The following is an 18333-nucleotide window of genomic DNA, read 5'->3' as shown; positions in this document are numbered from 1 at the left end:
TACAGCCACCACTAGAGGGAGCTCACTACATACAGATTATACATCCACCACTAGAGGGAGCTCACTACATACAGATTATACAGCCACCGCTAGAGGGAGCTCACTACATACAGATTATACAGCCACCACTAGGGGGAGCTCACTACATACAGATTATACAGCCACCACTAGGGGGAGCTCACTACATACAGACTATACAGCCACCACTAGGAGGAGCTCACTACATACAGATTTTATTACAAGACCCGGAGGCTCGTATTGCTATTCTCCTTCTTTACGCTGACCAATAGCAGCAAAGAAAATATTGAAACATGTGATCAGCCCCTCCACATAGTCCCAGTATAACAGGCCACTCCGCCTGCAAAACCTCCTCTTTCTTTGCTGCTGACGCAGAGATAAGTACTTTTGATTGATGTCTGATTGACTGTTCTCTTTTATATTGTTTTTTCCCTTTACCGGATTGTTGGTATTTCTGTTGTCTTTGCAGGTATTTTATTGGGTTATTTCTCCCTTATTACCTTGTGCCTTTACTTCTATAGGCACTTCTCTGGTGACCCTGTTCCAGGGGAACCTCTATTCCTAGGTGCTATTGTATATCTACTGTATATCTATATTTAGGTGGTAATTTTCGGCTTGCTGGGCTGGGTTTTCAGTCCGCTCGCTCCCCCTCTGTTCCCCCTCCCCCCTGGTGTTTGTTCACCTTTCATCTCGCCGCCGGCTGTCTTCCCTGCTGCTGCTTCGCGCCGCCCGAGACCTCGCGAGATCTCGGGCACTTCCGCTTCCGGTCTTCTCAGTGCGGCGCTCCGGAGCTCGGCGGCCTCTGCTCTGCCTGGGATTGCTTTCTTTTGCAGGTTTTTTCTCTGTCCCCATCTGTTATTACTCCCTGGCTGGGGAAAATACCTCTTACCAGTGGAGTCGGTAGTTTTATAATTCAAAGAGCCGAGTAGCGGTGTGGTTAACCCTTGCTACCTACATTATTGTGGTTAACCCTTGCTACCTACATTATTATTAGAGGCAGGCTGTATAGCAAATCCTCATTATGCCCAATACAGATTACAGTGGGCAGGGCCCAGTTGAGGAGGATATTTCCCAAGTTGAATTAACCCCTTCTGGGGATGATTGTCAAACAGTAATGGCCCCTGCGGATCATTCCCTGGCCTTTCAGACATCATTGTCTAATGCTATTGCTGCGGCTATGGGATCAATGACTTCGGTCATATCCCAGTCCATTGCCCAGGCCCTTGCTACCCATCCAGCTGCCTCACCTACCCCGCAGCCCGCTATGGTTCCTAAACCAGCCGGGCCAGGGCCTGCCTCCAGAAAACGTTTGTCTGGTGACGATGTTTCCACCAATGTTGGCGCGCTAGGTCCGCGCAAAAGAGCCTGTACGCGTCAGGCAGAACGTACGCGAAATTGGAAATGTGCTAGAGCACAGCAGGATGCGGCTTCCGACTCTGAGCTCGGATCCGATGAGGAGGCTATAGATGACGCCTTTGAGGAGGCAGAGGAGGACCCCTCTGGGGTCATAGATTCTAACCCCCTACCCGGGTGCAGGTCCCTGGTTACAGCGGCAGATGTATTTCCTGCTTCCTTGACAGATCCCTCCGGGGAACCTCTGTTTGACCCGGATTCTCTCCACCACCCTCGGTCGGCGGAGTGGTTGCCGCTGGATCATGTATCCAAATACTTGGAGGCTCGTGTGCGTTGCCCCCTCTCCAAAGAGGCACGCAACAAGCTCAGGGCAGAATGCCCCAGACCCATAGTTCCCAATAGGGTTTGCGAGACTCCGGCAGTAGACCCCAAAATTACCCAGTTCCTCACCAAATCCGGGTGGAATCCGAGAAAGGGTCTGGAGTCGGCTCTGCGCTCTTGTCAGGACAAGCTCCTCGACATATTTGGCCCCCTGGCAAAGATATTCGATTTGGCCGAGGCTGCCAAGGCTGAGGATAGGCAGGTAGAGCCTCTTGAGCTGCGCGAGTGGGTTCAGCGCGCAATTTGCATAGCGGGAAACGTTAATACGTCCCTGGCTATTGAGCGGCGCAAGGCCATACTATTTAAGATTGAGCCTAAACTGTCCAACTTGGCGCTTACAGAAGCTGGTAAGGAGGCCCAGGGCCTGTTGTTTGGCGAGTCCTTTATAAAGGACCTGGGACGGTTTGTCGGTGCCTTCACAGCACTTGATAAAGCCCAGAGTTCTATGAAGCGGGTGTTTCACGGTAGGGTCTCTACCAGGGCCGGCAGTTTCAGGGGCCGTCTGTCCGGCCGCGCCCATTTTCAATCCCGTGGACGGGCCGAGGCTCCTTCTCCCAGAGACCTGCATTCCAGGAGCAAAGGCGAGAGGCACCATCTTTTTTCCCTTCCCGGGGAGGATCCTGGCGGTCTAGAGGCTACAGAGGAAACCCTGGTTCCAGACGACCTTACGGTAAGGCTGCTGCCTCATTTCAATTCTTTAACTGTTTGTGTAGGGGGCAGACTCCGGCTCTTTTCTCGAAGCTTGGTCGCGCATCACCTCGGACCAATGGGTTCTCTCCACGGTCGAGGCTTTCCATATCGAGCTTACAACGTTCCCGTTGTCCATTCCGCCTCCACACCCTGGGGTGATGTCGGCAGAGAGCCAGAGGCTGGTAGATGCTGAGTTATCGGATCTCTTCCGCAAGGGAGCCATAGAGCCAACCCGAGGATCCGCGTTCGGGATAATCAGCAGGGGGGCCAGATGCGGCCCGTCATCAATTTACGCGCCATAAACGCGTTTGTCAGATACCACCACTTCAAGATGGAGGGCATCCATCTTCTGCGGGATTTACTACAGATGAGCGACTGGATGGTCAAGCTAGACCTAAAGGATGCTTATCTGACGGTCCCGGTGGAGGACGCTTCCAGGGACCTCCTCTGTAATGCTGGAAAGACAGGATTTGGAGGTTTACGTGCCTCCCGTTCGGTCTCTCATCGGCTCCATGGTGCTTTACCAAGCTGATGCGCCCGGCCATGGCCTGGTTGCGCAGCCGGGGTGTTCGCCTCATCGTGTCCCTGGACGATATTCTGATCATGGCGCAGGATCGTTCGGTATTGCTGGAACACCTTCGCTGGACCATGAATCTTCTATCCGGCCTGGGTTTCCTGCTGAATCAGGAGAAATCCTGCCTCATCCCGGCTCGCAAGTTGGAGTTCCTCGGGTTTATGGTGGATTCCACGGCAGGGACCCTCAGCCTACCATCGTCCAAGATTCTGTCTATTCGGAATGAGTTACACAGAGCGAGGTCTTCTACCCGGATCCCACTGCGTCAGCTGGCAAGGATAATTGGTCTCCTGGCCTCGTCTATCCAGGCGGTGTTCCCAGCCCCGCTCCAATACAGAGCGCTGCAACGTCTGAAAATTTCTCACCTTCGGACAGGAGCCTCATATGCGGATTGGATCTCCTTGGACGAGGAGCCTAAGGAGGAGCTTTCCTGGTGGATCCACAACTTACAGGCCTGGAACGGCAAGGCTATTTTCGGTCACCGTCCGGATTTCACAGTGGATTCGGATGCCAACCTGTCGGGCTGGGGAGCTCACTGCGAGGGGATCACATCCGGAGGCGGCTGGTCGGAGACCGAAGCTGGATTCCACATCAATGCGCTGGAGCTGTTGGCGGGTTCGTTCGCGATCAAGAGTTTCACGAGGGACACGGCCAGAGCGTGCATTCAACTACGCATGGACAACGTGTCGGCGGTGCGTTACATCAACGGCATGGGAGGAACCCGGTCCACCATTTTATCGCGATTGGCGAAGGACTTCTGGGACTATTGCCTATCCAGGTATTTGATTGTCTTGGTGGAGTATCTTCCGGGCGTCCACAACATTCACGCGGATTGGAGCTCTCGCTATCTTTCGAACTCCAGCGATTGGCAGTTAGATCCAACGGTTTTCCTATCCTTAACGTCGATTTGGGGACCTTTCTGCATCGACCTGTTTGCCTCCCGTCTGAACACGCAGCTACCACGGTTTTACAGTTGGCGCCCGGACCAGGAAGCCGAAGCGGTGGACGCATTTCTACAGGATTGGTCCAAGGGTCTTCTCTATGCGTTTCCTCCGTTCCAGCTGATTCCTCAAACCCTGATTCAAGTCCGCCGTCAGGTTGCGGATCTGCTTCTTCTGGTACCGTTCTGGAACTCCCAGTCGTGGTTTCCCCACCTTCTGGAGATGATGATAGAGATCCCGCTGCTGCTCCCGACGTCTCAGACTCTCCTCCGCGGCCCGCTTCACCAGCCGCATCCTCTGATTTTGGACGGCTCCTTGAGTCCTTTTAGAGTCCTTTTGGAGAACGCATGGGCTCCAGGAACCAGGAGATCTTATAGATCAGCCTGGGGGTCCTGGGCTGGCTGGTGCTTGGCTAGGGACTTGGATCCCGTTTCAGCACCTGTGACGGAGATTTTGCAGTTCCTGTCTTCCCTTTTTGACCAGGGCAAGGCCTATCGCACAATCAGCCTGTTTAGATCGGCCATCTCAGCGTCTCATCAAGGCTTTGACGGTACTCCGGCGGGTCAACACCCTTTGGTCTGCCGTCTCTTGCGCGGCTCGCGTATGTCTCGGCCTCCGAGACCTAGGTTTTCTGCCACTTGGGACGTGTCTTGTGTCCTTTCATTTTTGTCTTCTTGGCCTCAGAATGCAGACCTTTCCCTAAGGCAACTGTCGGCGAAGCTCGTCACTCTTTTCTGTCTGATTTCCTGCAAGCGGGTGTCAGACGTCCGGGCTTTGGATTATGATGCCCGCTCGTACACCCCGGATGGGGTCTCCTTTGACATCTCTAGGAGGACTAAGACCCACATACGTTCGGTCGCTTACCCTGCTTTTCCGGCCTCGCCTTCACTCTGTCCCGTGGCATGCCTCAAGGAATATGAAGCTCGCACTTCTCTTCATCGGTCTAGGGAGTTTCCGCAGCTCTTCCTTTCTACTATTCGGCCTTTTGTCCCAGTGACCACTCCCACGCTGGCTAGGTGGATGAAGTTGGTCATGGAATTGGCGGGCGTGGACACTTCTCTTTTTTCGGCGCATTCCGCTAGGGGGGGGCATCTGCTACCTCTTTGGCGGTTTCTGGCGCCAGACTGGAGGACATCTTGAAGGTGGCGGACTGGTCCAGAGTCTCCACATTCAGAGAATTTTATTTTAGGCCAGGTCCTCGTGTTTTCTCATCAATTATTGAGAATTTGTCGTAACTTTGAACTTGCAATACGAGCCTCCGGGTCTTGTAATAAAATCAGGTGATTTTCCTATTTCATGACGTAAAGTCATGATTTTATTAAAGACACGGAGGCGAGTATTGCCCACCCTATGTTTCCCCTCCCTATGTATATGTTTATTACTATGGATGATATTGATTGGTGGTCATACGCATATTGATTTTAACTCTATGAGTTTTTTCCTGAGTAGGTTTGTCGCAACCAGTTGATTTTGGATACCATGTCCCAATTTGTTTCTATCATTCTCTGTTTTCACCTTTTCAGGTTGAGACCGGCCTGGTGTGCTGTATCCATTGGTCTACGTCGTCGGCAGTTCGGTTCCAGCCGATCGTTTGATGTGGACAGGACGAGGAGCATCCTGCGGTGTTGTTTCCAGTTGTTCCCGGTTCGCTTCCGGATGGAAGACGTTTTTTTCCCATGATGTTCTGGGACTCTTGGTTTCCGGTTCGGTTGGACTTTCGGACTCGGTTTACAAAGAAAGAGGAGGTTTTGCAGGCGGAGTTGCCTGTTATACTGGGACTATGAGGAGGGGCTGATCACATGTTTCAATATTTTCTTTGCTGCTATTGGTCAGAGTAAAGAAGGAGAATAGCAATACTCGCCTCCGTGTCTTTAATAAAATCATGACTTTACGTCATGAAATAGGAAAATCACCTGATTATACAGCCACCACTAGAGGGAGCTCACTACATACAGATCATACAGTCACCACTAGAGGGAGCTCACTACATACAGATTATACAGTCACCACTAGGGGAGCTCACTACATACAGATAATACAGCCACCACTAGGGGAAGCTCACTACTTAAAGATTATACAGTCACCACTAGAGGGAGCTCACTACATACAGTTTATACAGCCACCACTAGAGGGAGCTCACTACATACAGATAATACAGCCACCACTAGGGGAAGCTCACTACTTAAAGATTATACAGTCACCACTAGAGGGAGCTCACTACATACAGATTATACAGTCACCACTAGAGGGAGCTCACTACATACAGATTATACAGCCACCACTAGAGGGAGCTCACTACATACAGATTATACAGCCACCACTAGAGAGAGCTCACTACATACAGATTATACAGCCACCACTAAAGGGAGCTCCCTACATACAGATTATACAGCCACCACTAGAGAGAGATCACTACATACAGATTATACAGTCACCACTAGAGGGAGCTCACTACATACATATTATACAGCCACCACTAGAGGGAGCTCACTACTTAAAGATTATACAGTCACCACTAGAGAGAGCTCACTACATACAGATTATACAGTCACCACTAGAGGGAGCTCACTATATACAGATCATATAAGTCACCACTAGAGGGAGATCACTACATACAGATTATACAGTCACCACTAGAGGGAGCTCAGTACATACAGATTATACAGCCACCACTAAAGGGGGCTCACTACATACAGATTATACAGTCACCACTAGGGGGAACTCAATACATACAGATTATACAGACACCAATAGAGGGAGCTCACTACTTACAGATTATACAGTCACCACTAGGGGGAGCTCACTACATACAGATTATACAGCCACCACTAGAGGGAGCTCACTACATACAGATTATACAGTCACCACTAGAGGGAGCTCACTACATACAGATTATACAGCCACCACTAGAGGGAGCTCACTACATACAGATTATACAGCCACCACTAGAGAGAGCTCACTACATACAGATTATACAGCCACCACTAAAGGGAGCTCCCTACATACAGATTATACAGCCACCACTAGAGAGAGATCACTACATACAGATTATACAGTCACCACTAGAGGGAGCTCACTACATACATATTATACAGCCACCACTAGAGGGAGCTCACTACTTAAAGATTATACAGTCACCACTAGAGAGAGCTCACTACATACAGATTATACAGTCACCACTAGAGGGAGCTCACTATATACAGATCATATAAGTCACCACTAGAGGGAGATCACTACATACAGATTATACAGTCACCACTAGAGGGAGCTCAGTACATACAGATTATACAGCCACCACTAAAGGGGGCTCACTACATACAGATTATACAGTCACCACTAGGGGGAACTCAATACATACAGATTATACAGACACCAATAGAGGGAGCTCACTACTTACAGATTATACAGTCACCACTAGGGGGAGCTCACTACATACAGATTATACAGCCACCACTAGAGGGAGCTCACTAGATACAGATTATACAGCCACCACTAGAGGGAGCTCACTACATACAGATTATACAGCCACCACTAGGGGGAACTCAATACATACAGATTATACAGACACCACTAGAGGGAGCTCACTACATACAGATTATACAGCCATCACTAGAGGGAGCTCACTACATACAGATTATACAGACACCAATAGAGGGAGCTCACTACATACAGATTATAAAGCCATCACTAGAGGGAGCTCACTACATACAGATTATACAGCCACCACTAGAGGGAGCTCACTATATACAGATTATACAGTCACCACTAGAGGGAGCTCACTACATATAGATTATACAGCCACTACTAGAGGAAGCTCACTATATACAGATTATACAGCCACCACTAGAGGGAGCTGACTACATACAGATTATACAGCCACTAGTAGAGGGAGCTCACTACATACAGATTATACAGCCACCACTAGAGGGAGCTCACTACAGACAGATTATACAGCTACCTCTAGAGGGAGCTCACTACATACAGATTATACAGCCACCACTAGAGGGAGCTCACTACATACAGATTATACAGCCACCTCTAGAGGGAGCTCACTACATACAGATTATACAGCCACCACTAGAGGGAGCTCACTTCAGACAGATTATACAGCTACCACTAGAGGGAGCTCACTACATACAGATTATACAGCCACCTCTAGAGGGAGCTCACTATATACAGATTATACAGCCACCAGTAGAGGGAGATCACTACATACAGATTATACAGTCACCACTAGAGGGAGCTCTCTACATACAGAATATACAGTCACCACTAGAGGGAGCTCACTACATACAGATTATACAGCTACCACTAGAGGGAGCTCACTACATACAGATTATACAGCCACCACTAGAGGGTGCTCACTACATACAGATTATACAGCCACCACTAGAGGGAGCTCACTACATACAGATTATACAGCTACCACTAGAGGGAGCTGACTACATACAGATTATACAGCCACCACTAGAGGGAGCTCACTACATACAGATTATACAGTCACCACTAGAGAGAGATCACTACATACAGATTATACAGTCAACACTAGAGGGAGTTTACTACATACAGATTATACAGTCACCACTAGAGGGTGCTCACTACATACAGATTATACAGTCACCACTAGAGAGAGATCACTACATACAGATTATACAGTCACCACTAGAGGGAGCTCACTACATACAGACTATACAGCCACCACTAGAGGGAGCTCACTACATACAGATTATACAGCCACCACTAGAGGGAGCTCACTATATACAGATTATACAGTCACCACTAGAGGGTGCTCACTACATACAGATTATACAGCCACCACTAGAGGGAGCTCACTATATACAGATTATACAGCCACCACTAGAGGGAGCTCACTACATACAGATTATACAGCCACCACTAGAGGGAGCTCACTATATACAGATTATACAGCCACCACTAGGAGGAGCTCACTACATACAGATTATATAGCCACCACTAGAGGGAGCTCACTATATACAGATTATACAGTCACCACTAGAGGGTGCTCACTACATATAGATTATACAGCCACCACTAGAGGGAGCTCACTACATATATTATTCTGCTATAGTATATTATATGTAATGTCAGCTCCTGTGACATATAACACCAAAGCTCATGCTCCTTTGTTTTGCAGCAAAAACAACCAGAAAAACACATTTCTGATTTCCCATTATCCTCGGCACAGTAATGGTCCCCCTGAGTGCAGGGTCTATTGCTGCTGATGTGTGACCCCCGCGGCTCCTCCTCCAGGGATTTCCTGCAGTGAATAGTTGATTAGCGACTCCTCAGGAAAATATTAGCGCTGCTGCCTGGAGACCGCGGTTTATCCCGGTTATTATTTGATAAGATAATTTTATTTGCGTTGATACGACGGTAGTTCCCAGCCGGGGCTGATTCAGTGACGTCTTATCAGAGACTGTACAACGCCCGTCCTATAATTCAGAATAATCCGGCAGTTGCTAGGACCTCAAAACTGTTATCACATGATCACTCAAAATCACACAAAAGTGACTGGGGCGCTCTCACCGCACTCCATCCGATTCACGGAATTAGTCTTTCATATGGTATCAGATTATATCTGCCGACAGTGACGCCCCCCCCCCCCAATTATATAATATCATTCATACACTGTATACAGTGTAGATATAATAGAAACAATGTAACAAGTTATTTACAAAATCAACCACTGGTACTACCACAGCCATCAGCACAACTACTACCACTATCATCAGCACAGATACTACTATTACCACAACCACTATCATTAGAACATCTACCACTACTAGTACCATGACAACTACTACCACCATCAAGACAGTAACTACTACTATCACCAGCACTAGTACCACCGCCATCAGCACAGCTATTACTGCTACCACAACTCCTGCCAATATCATAAGCACAGCTGCTACTAGTACCATCACCACAACTACTACCTCCATCAGCACAGCTACTACTACTACCACCATCTCCACAGGTCCTATTTCCACCATCACATCTACTACTACCCCCAGTAAATTCAATGGAGAGCAGTTTTCCAGGGCTTTCTGGTAACTACTGATGACCTTATTTTAGGGACATCCTAAAACATTTAAAGCGGTTGTCGGGGTTCAGAGCTGATCCCGGACATCCCCCTATTGTCACCCCGGCAGCCCCCCCTGAGGCTAGCGTCTCATGCTCCGATGCGCTCTCTTGCCCTGCGCTAAATCGCAAGAAACTTCCGCCTGGCAGTGTGTTCGGTGACGTCACCGTCTCTGATGGGGGTGGGCTTTACTGGCTAGGGCAGCACTAAATCCCGCCCATCAGTGTCGTTCCTGGCAGCCCCCTGGAGAGCCTCGCTACGTCACCGGATCTCCAAAAAATGCCTTTGACCTGCGCAATTTAGCAGTGAGAGGTCCCGTTATCTGCCCCCTCCCCCAGCAGTGAGAGGTCCTGTTATCTGCCCCCCTCCCCCAGCAGTGAGAGGTCCCGTTATCTGCCCCCTCCCCCAGCAGTGAGAGGTCCTGTTATCTGCCCCCCTCCCCCAGCAGTGAGAGGTCCCGTTATCTGCCCCCTCCCCAGCAGTGAGAGGTCCTGTTATCTGCCCCCTCCCCCAGCAGTGAGAGGTCCCGTTATCTGCCCCCTCCCCCAGCAGTGAGAGGTCCCGTTATCTGCCCCCTCCCCCAGCAGTGAGAGGTCCTGTTATCTGCCCCCCCCCCCAGCAGTGAGAGGTCCCGTTATCTGCCCCCTCCCCCAGCAGTGAGAGGTCCTGTTATCTGCCCCCTCCCCCAGCAGTGAGAGGTCCCGTTATCTGCCCCCTCCCCCAGCAGTGAGAGGTCCCGTTATCTGCCCCCTCCCCAGCAGTGAGAGGTCCTGTTATCTGCCCCCTCCCCCAGCAGTGAGAGGTCCCGTTATCTGCCCCCTCCCCCAGCAGTGAGAGGTCCCGTTATCTGCCCCCTCCCCAGCAGTGAGAGGTCCCGTTATCTGCCCCCTCCCCCAGCAGTGAGAGGTCCTGTTATCTGCCCCCTCCCCAGCAGTGAGAGGTCCCGTTATCTGCCCCCTCCCATCCCCCAGCAGTGAGAGGTCCCGTTATCAGCCCCTCCCCAGCAGTGAGAGGTCCCATTATCTGCCCCCTCCCCAGCAGCGAGAGGTCCCGTTATCAGCCCCTCCCCCAGCTGTGAGAGGTCCAGTTATCTGCCCCTCCCCAGCAGTGAGAGGTCCCATTATCTGCCCCCTCCCCCCTCAGTGAGAGGTCCCGTTATCAGCCCCTCCCCCAGCTGTGAGAGGTCCCATTATCTGCCCCCTTCCCAGCAGTGAGAGGTCCCGTTATCTGCCCCCTTCCCAGCAGTGAGAGGTCCCGTTATCTGCCCCCTCCCCAGCAGTGAGAGGTCCCGTTATCTGCCCCCTCCCCAGCAGTGAGAGGTCCCGTTATCTGCCCCCTCCCCCAGCAGTGAGAGGTCCCGTTATCTGCCCCCTCCCCCAGCAGTGAGAGGTCCCGTTATCTGCCCCCTCTCCCAGCAGTGAGAGGTCCCGTTATCTGCCCCCTCCCCAGCAGTGAGAGGTCCCGTTATCTGCCCCCTCCCCAGCAGTGAGAGGTCCCGTTATCTGCCCCCTTCCCAGCAGTGAGAGGTCCCGTTATCTGCCCCCTCCCCCAGCAGTGAGAGGTCCCGTTATCTTCCCCCTCCCCCAGCAGTGAGAGGTCCCGTTATCAGCCCCTCCCCCAGCTGTGAGAGGTCCCGTTATCAGCCCCCTCCCCAGCAGCGAGAGGTCCATTTATCAACCCCTCCCCCAGCAGTGAGAGTCCCGTTATCTGCCCCCTCCCCTCCCCAGCAGTGAGAGGTCCCGTTTTCTGCCCCCTCCCCAGCAGTGAGAGGTCCCGTTATCTGCCCCCTCCCCCAGCAGTGAAAGGTCCAGTTATCTGCCCCCTCCCCCAGCAGTGAGAGGTCCCGTTATCTGCCCCCTCCCCCAGCAGTGAAAGGTCCAGTTATCTGCCCCCTCCCCCAGCAGTGAGAGGTCCCGTTATCTGCCCCCTCCCCAGCAGTGAGAGGTCCCGTTATCTGCCCCCTCCCCAGCAGTGAGAGGTCCCGTTATCTGCCCCCCTCCCCAGCAGTGAGAGGTCCCGTTATCTGCCCCCTCCCCAGCAGTGAAAGGTCCAGTTATCTGTACTCCCTCCCCCAGCAGAGTCATCCCCGGGACCCCCTTCTCCACATATGAGGGTCTCCTATTACCCCGCACAGGACCTGTGTACTCCGGTGCCCCGCACAGAACACAGCCCGCGCCGCCATGATGGAGAAACCATACCACAGATTATCACAAGATATTTACTGAACAGAATAAATCCAGAACATCATCCTAGCAGCAAGAACATGGACTACTTCACCATCATCCACACCTGATGGGAGCGGTGCTACTCCTGCAGTCTGTGCAGGCGAATACATAGTCTGTTGGTCTCTGTTATCAGCCATTTCAGGCCGGGGAGAGGCTGCAGTGTCCATCAATGTGATGAGTAGCAGGTGCAGCTCCCTCCCCTCCCCCCACATATCTCCAGAGATCAGCCGCTCCTCGTATAACGCTCCAGCTCTGATATAACCTGGGATGTGAGGTTTAGTCCTCCCAGCGATGTCACCGCACGGCTCCGGAAATGCAGGACAGGCAGGTACAGCATGCACAGAGGCCCAGCACTGCAGATATGGTGGCAGCCATGCGGGACTGTCTCTGGTACTTCAGGGCTTTCTTCACCTGCTGGTTGGACTGTGAGATGTAGTCCATGGTGTTCAGGACATTGTACTCGATGCTGTTGATCACACCCTCCTGCTCCGACACCAGCAGCTCCAGCTGGATGAAGAGGGAGTGCAGGTCCATGATCTGTGCCTCCAGGTCCAGCAGCTGCCTGTGCCTCTCCTGGGCCATGGCCAGGTGCTGCTTCGCCCTGAGAATCTCTAGGTCATGGCCGACAATCTGCGGAGCCATGGGGCTGCTGATCAGCTGGTTGATCGCCTCCTCGTGAAGGTCCAGGCCGGCCAGCTCCGCCTGACGCACTATCTGCTCCTTCAATTTCCCCACGTAGCGGGTCTCGTTGATGTAATGTTGGGTCATCACGTCCCGGAATCTGTTGGCTAAGACTGTAAATTGACTTTGCCGGATCCGATGCTCCGCCATCCAGTTTTTGTCTTCTTGGGCCAGGCTGCTCTTCATGTGGCTGAGCTTGGCCTGCAGGGTCTTGGCGTCAGAGGTCAGCAGGTTCTTCATGACCCTTAACTCTGTCTTCCCTTCACAGATCTTGGCCTCGGTCGTGCTGCAGAGGACTTCTTCTTGCTTGCTCTCGATGCCCTCAGCCACAGCCTTCAGCTTCTTCAGTGCCTGGGACAGGTTGGAAACCTCCTGGAAGAAGGTGTCCATGTCATTCGCCTCAGCATCATGGAAGACAGGATTATCGAAGGCCAAGTGGTGCTCATAGTCCAGCAAGTCCTCGTGGCTGGTTCTGTTCCTGAGCTCCTCCAGCCGGTCCCTCATGGTGAGGACATGTGTCTCAGCAGGGGCCACACTCTCAGCTTTTCCATGAGCTCATTCTGCTCTGAGCTTCTCTGTCGTCAGTGTGTGGAGAAGTTTTCCTCCCAGACCTGACAAATATTGACTGAGCCTTCTTGGCTCTGGGAGGGTTTTCTCTGCCGGTCACGTCTTGCGTTTCAGGCTGGGTGGCAGTGGATGCCAAAAGTGGGTGGAACTCGCTCCGGGCAAGATGTTGTGTGAGGAGATTATGGAACTCACCTGTTAACGTGGAACGGAGGCGTCTTAATCCCACACATTATGATGACCTGCCTTCCGATCGTCCTCTGCAGGATCAAATGTCACCCGCAGCCTGAGGCAGAGCTCTAGGGATGAGACAGCCGCACCATGGTGACACCCGTGGCCCTCACACCCCGAGTATCTACGTTTAACTGTCCAGGTGGCCTTTTAGGAAGTATGGATGTGCAGTGGCAGACCTTACTACCATGCAAAATAAATGCTTGGGGCCCCAAAGATCAGGGGGCCCTCTGCTACCCACAAGCGGTTGGTTGAGTAAAGGGAAGGACATATGCCTGGGTAACTGGTCCAGCAGCACATGGGCCCCGGGACGGTTCCTAGTTCTAGACCAGAAGTGACCAGGCTGCACTGCTGAGTTTCCAGATTAGCCTCTGGTTCCGCCAGGTCTCTGTGTGAAGATCACATTCTCACTCTTTCTTCAAAGAAGTCATTGGTAAAAAAAAATAGATGTGGAGTGAGCCTGAAGCTCTGCAAATGGTGACTGTGGCTCCCGGGGGCCCTCTAGTGCCAATGGTCTCTCTATTCCTCCAGGAGACACCTCTGATCTAGCGATTTACAGGATCCACACCAGCAGTAAGAGCTGCATACCGCAGACGGAGGATGCAGATAGTGTGGAACGATCACCAGATGTTACAGGTGCATCAAGTGCACCCGGGGCCGAGACCCCCAGAATAGACTCGGTTTATAATAGAGCAGAAGGAGCTGAGCAGATTATATATAAAGAGAACCTGTCACCATGTAATCTGCAGGCAGTGTGTTATAGAGCAGGAGGAGCTGAGCAGATTATATATAAAGAGGACCTGTCACCATGTAATCTGCAGGCAGCATGTTATAGAGCAGGAGGAGCTGAGCAGATTATATATAAAGAGGACCTGTCACCATGTAATCTGCAGGCAGCGTGGTATAGAGCAGGAGGAGCTGAGCAGATTATATATAAAGAGAACCTGTCACCGTGTAATCTGCAGGCAGTGTGTTATAGAGCAGGAGAAGCTGAGCAGATTATATATAAAGAGAACCTGTCACCATGTAATCTGCAGGCAGCCTGTTATAGAGCAGGAGGAGCTGAGCAGATTATATATAAATATAACCTGTCACCATGTAATCTGCAGAGTGTTATAGAGCAGGAGGAGCTGAGCAGATTATATATAAAGAGAACCTGTCACCATGTAATCTGCAGGCAGCGTGTTATAGAGCAGGAGGAGCTGAGCAGATTATATATATATATATATATATATATATAGAGAACCTGTCACCGTGTAATCTGCAGGCAGCCTGTTATAGAGCAGGAGGAGCTGAGCAGATTATATATAAAGAGAACCTGTCACTGTGTAATCTGCAGGCAGTGTGTTATAGAGCAGGAGGAGCTGAGCAGATTATATATAAAGAGAACCTGTCACCATGTAATCTGCAGGCAGTGTGTTATAGAGCAGGAGAAGCTGAGCAGATTATATATAAAGAGAACCTGTCACCATGTAATCTGCAGGCAGTGTGTTATAGAGCAGGAGGAGCTGAGCAGATTATATATAAAGAGAACCTGTCACCATGTAATCTGCAGGCAGTGTGTTATAGAGCAGGAGGAGCTGAGCAGATTATATATAAAGAGAACCTGTCACCATGTAATCTGCAGGCAGTGTGTTATAGAGCAGGAGGAGCTGAGCAGATTATATATAAAGAGAACCTGTCACCATGTAATCTGCAGGCAGCCTGTTATAGAGCAGGAGGAGCTGAGCAGATTATATATAAAGAGAACCTGTCACTGTGTAATCTGCAGGCAGTGTGTTATAGAGCAGGAGGAGCTGAGCAGATTATATATAAAGAGAACCTGTCACCATGTAATCTGCAGGCAGTGTGTTATAGAGCAGGAGGAGCTGAGCAGATTATATATAAAGAGAACCTGTCACCATGTAATCTGCAGGCAGTGTGTTATAGAGCAGGAGGAGCTGAGCAGATTATATATAAAGAGAACCTGTCACCATGTAATCTGCAGGCAGCCTGTTATAGAGCAGGAGGAGCTGAGCAGATTATATATAAATATAACCTGTCACCATGTAATCTGCAGAGTGTTATAGAGCAGGAGGAGCTGAGCAGATTATATATAAAGAGAACCTGTCACCATGTAATCTGCAGGCAGCGTGTTATAGAGCAGGAGGAGCTGAGCAGATTATATATAAAGAGAACCTGTCACTGTGTAATCTGCAGGCAGTGTGTTATAGAGCAGGAGGAGCTGAGCAGATTATATATAAAGAGAACCTGTCACCATGTAATCTGCAGGCAGTGTGTTATAGAGCAGGAGAAGCTGAGCAGATTATATATAAAGAGAACCTGTCACCATGTAATCTGCAGGCAGCCTGTTATAGAGCAGGAGGAGCTGAGCAGATTATATATAAAGAGAACCTGTCACTGTGTAATCTGCAGGCAGTGTGTTATAGAGCAGGAGGAGCTGAGCAGATTATATATAAAGAGAACCTGTCACCATGTAATCTGCAGGCAGCCTGTTATAGAGCAGGAGGAGCTGAGCAGATTATATATAAAGAGAACCTGTCACTGTGTAATCTGCAGGCAGTGTGTTATAGAGCAGGAGGAGCTGAGCAGATTATATATAAAGAGAACCTGTCACCATGTAATCTGCAGGCAGTGTGTTATAGAGCAGGAGAAGCTGAGCAGATTATATATAAAGAGAACCTGTCACCATGTAATCTGCAGGCAGCCTGTTATAGAGCAGGAGGAGCTGAGCAGATTATATATAAATATAACCTGTCACCATGTAATCTGCAGAGTGTTATAGAGCAGGAGGAGCTGAGCAGATTATATATAAAGAGAACCTGTCACCATGTAATCTGCAGGCAGCCTGTTATAGAGCAGGAGGAGCTGAGCAGATTATATATAAATATAACCTGTCACCATGTAATCTGCAGAGTGTTATAGAGCAGGAGGAGCTGAGCAGATTATATATAAAGAGAACCTGTCACCATGTAATCTGCAGGCAGCGTGTTATAGAGCAGGAGGAGCTGAGCAGATTATATATAAAGAGAACCCGTCACCATGTAATCTGCAGGCAGTGTGTTATAGAGCAGGAGGAGCTGAGCAGATTATATATAAAGAGAACCTGTCACCATGTAATCTGCAGAGTGTTATAGAGCAGGAGGAGCTGAGCAGATTATATATAAAGAGAACCTGTCACCGTGTAATCTGCAGGCAGTGTGTTATAGAGCAGGAGGAGCTGAGCAGATTATATATAAATATAACCTGTCACCATGTAATCTGCAGCGTGTTATAGAGCAGGAGGAGCTGAGCAGATTATATATAAAGAGAACCTGTCACCATGTAATCTGCAGGCAGCCTGTTATAGAGCAGGAGGAGCTGAGCAGATTATATATAAATATAACCTGTCACCATGTAATCTGCAGGCAGTGTGTTATAGAGCAGGAGGAGCTGAGCAGATTATATATAAAGAGAACCTGTCACCATGTAATCTGCAGGCAGCGTGTTATAGAGCAGGAGGAGCTGAGCAGATTATATATAAATATAACCTGTCACCATGTAATCTGCAGAGTGTTATAGAGCAGGAGGAGCTGAGCAGATTATATATATTGAGAACCTGTCACCATGTAATCTGCAGGCAGCGTGTTATAGAGCAGGAGGAGCTGAGCAGATTACATATAAACACCATGTAATCTGCAGTCATTGCCTCTGACATCTGCAGGATTGTAATGTATGCACCTGTAAGGAGCGGATTGTCTCCGAGGTCCCTGGCATGGCTGAGTGTGAGTCATTAGAAGCCGTGCGTCACTGCTGAGCAAACACGGACAGAGACATTAGAGTCAGGAAACGATGGGAGAAAAAAACTACTTCCTCATCATCCTCTGCAGGGAATTTACTGTTGTTAAAATTTATAAGCATCAAAACTGGAGAGAAAGAGGAAGAAATGCCTTCTGAAATCTGCAGCAGCAGAGCGCCAGGAATACTCAGCACAATGTAATACCATACTGTCATAACTGGAGATGCAGCACCATGCAGAACTGTGTGTCTCCAGGGTAAAAGACCACAGACACCCATAATAGGCAGAACCTGCAGTCATGTGACCTCCTATATGGAGTATACACCTGGAGGTAACAGGTGCAGCCTCCAGTGACCACCTGTATTCATCACCGCAGATCAGACCAGAAACCCTCAGTGACAGCTGCTCATCACACAGGTGGAGCTCTCACTGGTCTCTCTCCGTGGTGGTCGCTCATCACACAGGTGGAGCCCTCACTGGTCTCTCTCCGTGGTGGTCGCTCATCACACAGGTGGAGCACTCACTGGTCTCTCTCCGTGGTGGTCGCTCATCACACAGGTGGAGCTCTCACTGGTCTCTCTCCGTGGTGGTCGCTCATCACACAGGTGGAGCTCTCACTGGTCTCTCTCCGTGGTGGTCGCTCATCACACAGGTGGAGCTCTCACTGGTCTCTCTCCGTGGTGGTCGCTCATCACACAGGTGGAGCTCTCACTGGTCTCTCTCCGTGGTGGTCGCTCATCACACAGGTGGAGCACTCACTGGTCTCTCTCCGTGGTGGTCGCTCATCACACAGG

At 50.3% G+C, this 18333-nt stretch overlaps 2 protein-coding genes across 2 annotated transcripts; one reads left to right on the top strand and one right to left on the bottom strand.

Moving 5' to 3' along the window:
- The first annotated feature begins 212 nt into the window (after positions 1-212).
- On the top strand, positions 213-5865 carry LOC121009547. Its single transcript, XM_040442756.1, has 3 exons — positions 213-2422; positions 5481-5658; positions 5699-5865. The coding sequence occupies exons 1-2, from the start codon at positions 1040-1042 to the stop codon at positions 5550-5552; spliced, it is 1455 nt and encodes a 484-aa protein (XP_040298690.1). The 5' UTR covers positions 213-1039; the 3' UTR covers positions 5553-5658; positions 5699-5865.
- A 6557-nt stretch (positions 5866-12422) lies between these two features.
- LOC121009549 (syntaxin-1B-like) lies at positions 12423-13568 on the bottom strand. Its single transcript, XM_040442760.1, has one exon. The coding sequence runs from the start codon at positions 13468-13470 to the stop codon at positions 12580-12582; it is 891 nt and encodes a 296-aa protein (XP_040298694.1). The 5' UTR covers positions 13471-13568; the 3' UTR covers positions 12423-12579.
- Positions 13569-18333: the final 4765 nt, after the last annotated feature.

Source organism: Bufo bufo, chromosome 8, assembly GCF_905171765.1.
Source record: "Bufo bufo chromosome 8, aBufBuf1.1, whole genome shotgun sequence".
Taxonomy (NCBI): domain Eukaryota; kingdom Metazoa; phylum Chordata; class Amphibia; order Anura; family Bufonidae; genus Bufo; species Bufo bufo.
The sequence above is the reverse complement of the archived record's forward strand: the minus strand, read 5'-3'. Positions and strand labels throughout refer to the sequence as shown.

Coding starts and splice junctions, on each gene's coding strand:
- LOC121009547 (XM_040442756.1), top strand. CDS start 1,040: ATGCCCAATACAGATTACAGTGGGCAGGGCCCAGTTGAGGAGGATATT. Junction 2,423..5,480: donor TGGTTCCAGACGACCTTACG/GTAAGGCTGCTG, acceptor TCACCTTTTCAG/GTTGAGACCGGCCTGGTGTG.
- LOC121009549 (XM_040442760.1), bottom strand. CDS start 13,470: ATGAGGGACCGGCTGGAGGAGCTCAGGAACAGAACCAGCCACGAGGAC.